The sequence below is a fragment of the Bubalus bubalis genome, chromosome 11 (genome assembly GCF_019923935.1).
Source record: "Bubalus bubalis isolate 160015118507 breed Murrah chromosome 11, NDDB_SH_1, whole genome shotgun sequence".
In the NCBI taxonomy this organism is placed as follows: Eukaryota; Metazoa; Chordata; class Mammalia; order Artiodactyla; family Bovidae; genus Bubalus; species Bubalus bubalis.
Genome location: NC_059167.1, coordinates 79,362,542 through 79,372,398, shown reverse-complemented (window position 1 = coordinate 79,372,398; position 9,857 = coordinate 79,362,542). Strand labels below are relative to the sequence as shown.

The 9,857-nt window shown below is 36.6% G+C and overlaps 1 gene segment (V, D, J or C); it reads right to left on the bottom strand.

Moving 5' to 3' along the window:
- Window positions 1–1,752: 1,752 nt before the first annotated feature.
- LOC112587989 lies at window positions 1,753–2,636 on the bottom strand. The segment is given in 2 exon segments: window positions 1,753–2,204; window positions 2,434–2,636. Coding segments are annotated over 2 exon segments (501 nt in total).
- Between the last annotated feature and the right edge of the window lie 7,221 nt (window positions 2,637–9,857).

The following is a 9,857-nucleotide window of genomic DNA, read 5'->3' as shown; positions in this document are numbered from 1 at the left end:
TTTACTGATTAATTTGTATGTGCTTTATGTATTTTTTTTTCATTTGAGTCCTTTTTCAGAAATATGCATTGTAAATATAGTTTAAAAGTCTGCACATTGACTTTCCGCCATGTTGATATTTCCGCTGTGTTGATATTCAACACAGACATTTTAATATATATCTTATTATAATATATAATATATATCTTATGAAAATATTCATTTTCATAAGAAGCTAGCTTGAAAGTTTTATTTGTTTATTTTCTTAAACACTTTAAAAATACTTTTCCTTTGTAACTTCTATTGGTCTGGATGAGAAGTCAGGTATCACTGTTTTTTCAAAGTTCTGAAAACTCTTATTTTTTCCAGTAGATTTATTATCTCTACTTTTAAAATTAATTTTTATTGGACTATAGTTGCTTTACAATGTTAGTTTCTGTTGTACAGCAAAGTGAATCAGTTATTTGTATACATATATCTACTCTTTTTTAGATTGTGCTCCTGTATAGGTCATTATAGAATATTGGCTAGAGTTTCTTGTGTTATACAGAAGGTTCTCATTAGTTATCTATTTTATATATAGCAGTGTGTACATGTGAATCTAAGTCTGCCAGTTTATCCCTCATATCCCTTTCCCCTTTGGTAACCATAATTAGTTTTCTACATCCTGGACTCCATTTCAGTTTTGTAAACACCTTCATTTATAGATACCACTTTTTAAAATTCCATCTGATAAAAGACATATCAGATGACACTTGTCTTTCTCTGTCTGACTTACTTCACTCAGCATGGCAATCTTTGGGCCCATCCATGCCACTTCAAATGGCACTGTTTTGTTCTTTCTCATGGCTGAATAATATTCAATTGTATATATATGCCATATCTTTTTTATCTATTATTCCATCATTGGACATTTAGGTTGCTTCCATGTCCACCTACTGTAATTAGTGCTGCAATGAACATTAGCGTGCTTATATCTTTTCTGCTTGTATAGACTACTCCATCAACTCTAGCAACTGCCTGAGTTCTAATCTTTATGTATAACTAATCTCTTATTGGACATCACTGATGGTCTGCTTCCCTGATTGTACCTTAAGTGACACAAAGTCTAAGAAGAAAGGACTAAGGAAATGATTTTCATAACGATTCCAGATAACTACACCCAGATTTGTGATGTGAGTGTATTTTAGTGAAGCAGTCACTTTGAATTATTATGGAGCAAGTTTACAGCCTTAAACAAGTTTACACATGTTATGTATGATTGATTTAAAGTCTAAAGTTCAAGAGAAGAATGTATTAGTAGAAAGTTACTGTGGACACCTGATTCCAAATATAGAAAGACCTTTGATTTACTTGAAGATTTAACTACAAAGTTTAATGAAGGGAATATTTATAGATTTGCAGGCAGGGTTAAGGAAAACAAAGAAGAGATGGGAAGCATCAAGATACTAGCAAGAGCTGAAAGCCTGTATCAACCTGGGCAATCAGAGGAAACTCTTAGTGAAAGGGGAGGCAAGAGCTGTGAAGTGGATCCACCAGAAAGGAGTTGCAGGAGATAAGATGTGCTTTCCCAGTTCGGTGTCTACTGGCCTCCTGCTCAAATGGGGGACCCAAAGCAGTGGTGGGAAACTGGGGGACCAAAGGGAGGGAGAAACCACAGTGATTCCCTGTCTTCTTCTGGCTCCAGTTCCTGTGGGGCAGGCCCACCTGGTTCCAGCTGTAGCCTGGTGATCCACCTAGAAGGAGCTTTTATTTAGAATTAAATCTTCTAATTCAGACCACAGATGAAGCAACCACAGGACTACCATCTCTTCTGGGATGTGCAGGTGTGCACTTCAACTGAGGTCCTGAAGCAGTGGGGCTCTCTCTTATTAAGCTCTGGGGTTTTTGTTCAGCTTTTCCCATTACTTCAAGCACTGTGAGCTCCCAGAGAGCACAGAAGTACTTTGCAGAGTCTTCAAGCTGTAAGGCTGAAATGATGAGGCTGATGGATTTATCTGCTTTCTGGAAATTTACAGAGTAGCGGCCCTTCCTTGCATTACTGTCTTTTGAATACTGACGAATAAGGAAAGTCATCTCTCCCCTGGGAAGCTGTTTATACCAATAAATGTTGTAGTATTCTGTGGTCCAACTTACTTCATATTGACAATTCAGGGTGACTGTCTGCCCCACTTGACTGGGTACGGATGTCTGGACTTGAGTTACTTGCTGGGCCACACTGGATCCTATGGGGGAAAAAAAAAAAAAAAAAAACAGAAAACAGAGATGAAGTAGTAAATAAAATAGTGCGGGATTTAGATTAAGTTAGGACCCAGAGACAAACCAAATTGAAATTATAAAGTGCTTCTTTTTCTCCAACCCTCCTTTCCTGCCCAAGTCCCTGTGAAGCTCCACGTGTCCGTGTGCAGGCCTTTCACCCTGACCTCTCACACCCAGGCTTGGAAGCATCCCTACCAGAGAAGGTGATGGCCAGGAACACCCAGAGCAGGCTGGAGAGTGGCATGAGGCCTGGATTCCCCTGCACAAATGTGCTCAGTTCTGCCTCAAGCTGAGAGTTCAGTGTCTCTGTGTGCCTGGCAGCACATATACGTAGTACCTGTTCCTGTGTGACTCCTTTAAACAGGAAGTGGGGTTTGTCATGTTCATAGATCACATGGTCTTTTTCACAGATGGGAAAAACTTTTGGCTCACAGATGTTTAATTTTCTACTTTTCTTTCCCTGATTATTATGTTAAGTAGATCCTGAAAGCATCATGGAGAAAGCAGTTAGTATTATGTGTGTGAGGGCTTCCCTGATGGCTCAGCTGGTAAAGAATATACCTGCAATTCAAGAGACCCTGGTTTGATCCCTGAGTTAAGAAGATCCCCTGGAGAAGGGAATGGCAACCCACTCCAGCGTTCTTGCTTGGAGAATTCCATGGATAGAGGAGTCTGGTGGCTACAGTCTATGGGGTCCCAAAGAGTTGGACACAACTCGGTGACTAACACACATACATGTTAAGGGTTTGAGCTGAGGGAAACAGAAGACTAAATAAGTTGACATACACTGATAATAATTTTGCCAGCCCATTCAAAATATATTAGTATGCACTATGAATCCTTCCTGTAATCTACTTACTGGTCATTCTGGTCATTCATTTAGCCTATGCTTATATTTCTTTATCCAGAATTTAATGACTCTTAAAAAATAACCACATTAAAACAAACTCACAGATCTTTAACTTTCTTATGTGTGTGCTGTGCTGTTGCTTCAGTCATGTGCAACTCTTTCCAACCCCATGGACTGTAACCTGCCAGGCTCCTCTGTCCATGGGGATTCTGCAGGGAAGAATACTGGAGTGGGTTCCCAACACAGGGATCAAACCTTCATCTCTTGCACTGGCAGATGGGTTCTTTAACACTAGCACCACCTGGGAAGGGCCAAGAATACTGGAGTGGGTTTCCATGCCCTCCTCCAGGGAATCTTCCTGACCCAGGGATTGAACCAGCATCTCATGTCTCCTGAATTGCCAGCTGGGTTCTTTACCACTAGCTCAACCTGGGAAGCCCTTTAGCTTTCTTGACAAAAGGCAGTCTTTTCCAAAATAGTTAATGTGTCTTTTTCTTTTCTCACCTGGTTCTAGGTCTTTGTTTATATTTTTCAATAAATAAAGTGACTTCAATATCAAATGATAAAAAATCACTCCTGACTTTCAGAATCTATTCAGTTGTATGTGTTTTTTTAATGAAATGCTTAACAGGAAAAAATATTAATCTTTGAAATCTGACATTGACTTTTACTTAGTAGACTTTGAAGAGCATCAGTATATTCAATCCTGCTGCCTTTACAAGTAGAATTGTATTTATTAGATCAGGTGTTCTTAGATTGTCCTTATGTCATATTTTTTACCCCAAAGTGTTTAGTTTCTCTTCTTAGTGGTTTGTTATTTTTCTCTGTAAAATCAAGTTAAGCATGCTGACTTTTTCTGTGCCACAATGCTACAGTGAGCTCTTATAAAATATGGCATCTGTAACACTTAGCAAATGTTGACACCATGCCCTTTGGTGACTGAAGTTTTGTATACTGTACATGATCATGTAGAATGTCATTGTCAATCTTCCATTTGATTTCATTGTTTTGATAGATGAATTAATATAAAAGAACCAAAGGCAAATAGACAAGTAGAAAAGAAATTACAGAAAGATCTAAAACAGTGCCAGTTCTTAGATTTTAAAGTCGAAGTAACACATTAATGAGTGATGCAGGGAGGAGAGTATATATTTAGTTGAGACATCTACTCCTCTGTTCCATTTCACCTCTGGGTGCTGGCAGGCAGCAGATGTCCTGGTTTCCAATTATTTGTAACTAAGTAGAGGACACCACAAATGCCCACAACAATGCAGGGAGAGCATGAAGGTGGTTTTTCCCTTTGTTGATATGGCCTTGCTCTGAGTTCCTGAGAGTAAAGGTGCATGTTCCCTCAGCTGCATTATAGACTCTGACTCTGAAAAATGCAGCTTCTGGCTGGATCAAGTCTGAATGTGCTGACACTCAGGTTGGAAGATTTAGACTGTCCTAAACATTGTTCTGCCTTCCCTTGTGATTTACTAAAAAAATGATAAAACCTGGTAAAGGAAAAGCCAGAGTTTAATATTGAAGGATGAAATTGAAAGAGATTTTTCACTTAAAACTTCCAAATTTAGTAGTAAATTAATCTCTTCTAAAATCTGGGATATTATCTGAAACAAATTCATTATGAATCATTCTGGGACTGCAAATATTCATTCAAGTTCTGATTGTTCTCTTGCCTTTCTGATTTTGATTCTAAGATGAATTATACTAACTGCTCCCTATTTTCCCTAGAAAAGACCAACAATAAGCCATGAACTCCCTTTTCTTCCCACTTACCCACCAAATCATATGAACTGGTAACTTTAGCACATACATAACTTCAGAATAGCAGATATCACACAGACAAATGAACACAGAAGAGGCTTCTGACTTCTGTAATCTCTCCAGTTGTGTATTGGAATGCCAAATGGACATGGCTGTAAAGTCATATTCATTTGTGATGTAACTCTGTGATTAGCTCATTAAAGGTTTAGGAAGCAAGAACCAATCGGTCTTCTAAATTCAAATATTTGACCATGTTGCTGTCATGAATGCAGTTATACTCTTTAGTACAATCTTATAATTCTCATTATAGTTGTCATGAGGACAAAACTTCTCCTAAAATGTTGCTTAATCAGTAAAAATATTAAAAGCTATTAATAATATATATGTTTTCTAAAATAAAAATATTTCCCTTTCTTGATAATGAAGGAATGAAAATTCTATTTCATTTTATTATGTAATTTCATCTAATGAAGTCATTTACATCAAATTAATCAAATTTCAAACATTTTATTTTTGTTTCAACACCTCATAAAGAAACCCAAATAAGAATAACTTATTCTTTTTATAATTTTATTTATTTATTAATTTAGAGTGTTTGGGTCTTCATTGCTACACAGGCTGTTCTCTAGCTGCAGAGACAGGGGGTTCCTCTGTTGTTGCTCTTCTCATTGCGGTGGCTTCTCTTACTGTGGAGCACAGGCTCTAGAGCACAGACTCAATAGTTGTGGTGCACAGGATCAGCTGCTCCATGACATGTGGGATCTTCCTGTATCAGGGGTTGAACCAATGTCTCCTGATTTGGCAGCAGATTCTTTACCACTGAGCCTCCAGGGAAGACCTAACTGAGTTATTTTATAACAGATTGTCCTTGGATTCTCCGTAGTTCCTTCATAGGAATCCCCAAACTCACATAGCATATGAGGGCACAGAATTACTACTGAGGTTCCCAGATCTTCCCTAGTTCTCCCTCTTGCATCTCTGGTGACTGTCTTCTGCAGCTCACCTTGCATTCCAATCTGGGTACTGCATCCTATTTTGAGTTTTGCATATTTCAGTCCAGTGAAAGATACTCCAGTCCAGTAGTTATACATTCTATTCCAAACTTGTTATTCAACAGTTCGAACTACCTGAAAAAAAAGCAAAACAAACTTCGAGAGGATTTCCCTGGTGGTACAGTGGATGGGAGTTCACCTGCCAATGCAGGGGACATGGGTTCAATCCCTGGTCTGGGAAGGTTCCACATGCCCTGGAGCCACTGAGCCCGGGCACCACAACTATGGAGGTTTGCTCTAGAGCCCAAGAGACGCAACTACTGAGCCCGTGTGCCACAACTACTGAAGCCCACATGCCCTGGAGCCTGCATGCTGCAACTACTGAGGCCTGTGCTCCTAGAGCCTGTGCTTCACAACAAGAGAAGGCAGGACAGTAAGCCTGTGCACTGCAACCAAAAGCAGCCCCGCTTAGTGCACCTAGAGAAAGACCGTGTACAGCAGCAAAGACCCAGAGCAGCCAATTTTTTTTTAATTTTATTTTATTTTAAACTTTACATAATTGTATTAGTTTTGCCAAATATCAAAATGAATCCGCCACAGGTATACATGTGTTCCCCATCCTGAACCCTCCTCCCTCCTCCCTCCCCATACCATCCCTCTGGGTCATCCCAGTGCACCAGCCCCAAGCATCCAGTATCGTGCATCGAACCTGGACTGGCAACTCGTTTCATACATGATATTTACATGTTTCAATGCCATTCTCCCAAATCTTCCCACCCTCTCCCTCTCCCACAGAGTCCATAAGACTGTTCTATACATCAGTGTCTCTTTTGCAATTTTTTTTAATTAAAAAAAATATTTGAGAGCCAAGAGGGTTTACACACTGACACCATTAATTTTTTTATAGTCATCATGCTGTATATTGCATTCCCAGGACTTATTTCTCTTATAACTAGATGTTTCTGTCTTTTGAACATAGTCACCTAGTCCACGCCCTACACCCCAATCTATTCTCTGTATCTATAAGGTCTGGGTGTGTGTGTGTCTGTGTGTCTATATGTCTGTGTGTGTGTGTTCCTGCACCTGTGTCTTAGAGTCCACATACAAATGATTTCATACAGTATTTGACTTTGTCTGCCTGATTTATTTCACTTAGTATTATGCCCTCAAGATTCATTCATGTTGTTGTAAATCTATGAAAAATTTTTCTTTTTTTATCATGTTTTCTTTATCCATTCATCTGTCAAAGGACACTTGGGTTGTTTCCATGTCTCAGCTGTTGTAGATCAACTGCAATAAACGAGGGGTACAGATATCTTTTTGAGATACTGACTTTTGTTTTCTTCAGATGAATACTCAGAGTTGGAAATGCTAAATATCATAGTAGAGCTAGTTTTAATTTTTTGAGGAACCTCCACACTGTTTGCCATAGAGGCTGCACCAACTTATATTTCCAATAACAGTGGGCAGGGTTCCCTTTCTTCTATGTTCTTGTCAAAATTTTTTATTCCCTGTCTTTTTGATAGTAGCCATTCTGGCAGATGTAAAGGGATAGCTCTTTTTGGTTTTCATTTTCATTTCCCTGATGATTAGAGATGTTGAACATCTTCTGATTTACCTTCTTGTCATTAGTATGTCTTCTTTGGGAGAATGTTATTCAGATCATCAGCTTATTTTAAGACAGACTTTTGTTCTAATGATTATACAAGGTATTTATACATTTTGGGTATTAGCCCCTTATCAGGTATATGTTGGGCAATATTTGCTCTCATTCTGTAGGTTGCCTTTTCATTTTGTTGATGGCTTATTTTGCCATACATAAACTTATTAGTTTGATGTAGTCACACTTGCTTTTTGCTTTTTTTTTTCCTCTCTCTTGTTGTCCTTGCTTTTAGTGTCAAATACAAAAAAAAAAAAAAAAAAAAAAAAAAAAATCTGTGGCCAATACTGAGGTCAAGGAAATTAGCCCCTATGTTTCTTCTGAGCTTTACTGTTGTGGTTCTTATATTCAATTCTATAATCCATTTTGATGAGTTCAATTTCATTCTTTTGCATGTAGCTTTCCATTTCTCATAATTCCATTTATTGAAGAGATGTTCCTTTCTTGAGGGTATATTCTTGGCTTCTTTGCCGTGAATTGACCGTGTATACAAGGGTTTATTTCTGGGTTCTCTATTTTGCTCCATTGATCTATGTGTCTTTGTTTAATGCCAAAAAAAAAAAAAAAAAACCCACACACTGTTTTTATTACTATAATTTTGTAATATAGTTTGAAATAAGGTCATGTGATGCCTTCTTTTTTGATCTTTCTCTACTTCACTTTGGCTATTAGTAGTCTATTGTCTCTCATACAAATCTTAGGGTTTGTTTATTCTATCTCTGTGAAAAATGTCATTGAATTTTGATAGAGGTTTCATTAAATCTGTAAATGCTTTGGGTAGTATGGATATTTTAACAATTGAATTTTTTCGGTCTGTAACAACAAAATATCTTCCCATTATTTTTTGTCTTCAATTTTTATAATCAATGTCTTACAGATTTCAATATACAAATCTATACTTCTTTGCTTAAAGTTATTCTTAGGTATTTTCTTTCTGATGTGATGGAATAAGAATTGTTTTCTTAATATCTCTTCCAGATAGATCATATTGGAATGTAGATTAATTTTGTATCCTGCAACTTTGCTGAAGACTAACATCTTGGGGGCATGTCTTCCACTGCTAAGCCAGATGATCTGATTTTCTTTTCACTTTTTCTTTTTGTGTACTCAAAAAGTATATATTTTAACTGTGGTAGGATGTCTCTGTGCTGTTTATTTTTGGATGAATAATTTCTAGTGCTTAAACAGTTAAAAGTTTTTTCTCTGGCATTTTATTGGCATTTTATGGCCTATTAAAAGTACATCTGTCAAAGTTATAGGTAACAGGAGTTATCTTATTCCTTCTATGAATTGATTGGACTAGGTAAAGCTGTGGTTGCCACCATCCAACTTTTAAACTTTTTTAAAAAAATACTAAATAATTCTTACATGGAACAGTACACAAAATTATGTGCAGACACATTTTTTCCTGGCAATGATGGTAAACAGATATTTAATTTTGCTATATTTTCAATAGCTCTCTCCAAATGTTACAGAAAAAACTAAAGAGTAACTCCTAGTACTATTCTATTTTTAAAGTATAACTACTATTGGGAAGATTCCATGTATGTCTTTTCAATTTTACTGTTATAGCTATGTATCACAAAACAATATATTATATTGTGATTATATTCTGAAATTTCTCATAAGTAGTGTCATGCAACATATATCATTCTGATGCTTTTTATACTCAGCATTTTATTTTTTAAGATTTATCTAAGAAAATAATATAGATAACTGTTTCTTTGCTTGTAATAGTTCATGTATTTTGACTTCATATGTAATTCATTATATTCATTCTGTACTTGAATGGTTATACTTCTGCTTACAGGGTTGATGTGACTATCCTTGTAAATGCCTCCTTGTTCAAATGTTGGAATTACTTGAATGTAGATAACAGAATTGGAATTGCTTGACTTTTAAATATATACATCTTCTTCTTTATTAAATATTCAGGCAATTTTTCTTTGAAGTTGTTAAATAAATGTTCTTTATGTGGTTGCTTTTCTCCATCTGGAGAAATTTAATAGTCTTCTCCCTATTTGGGTCAAAACTTAATGCTATCAGATTTTCACATTTCGGTTATCTGACAGAAATGAGATAGTAATTTGCTTTAATTTAATTTCTCTGTTACTGCAGAAGTTGATGTTTTATATGTTCACATGTCTATTTCCTCTTCTTTAAATTGCCTTTATGCAAATTATCTTTATTCTTTTCATTTTGAATGTTTTTCTTATTTATTTGTAGAAGCCCTCTACATAAACTTAATTTCTAATGTTTTCTGGTTACATGGTTTACTATACATCCTACTATGCATTTGATTTTTAATTATGTAGTGGGGCACGCTTGCAGGTTAAACACTTCCCATCTA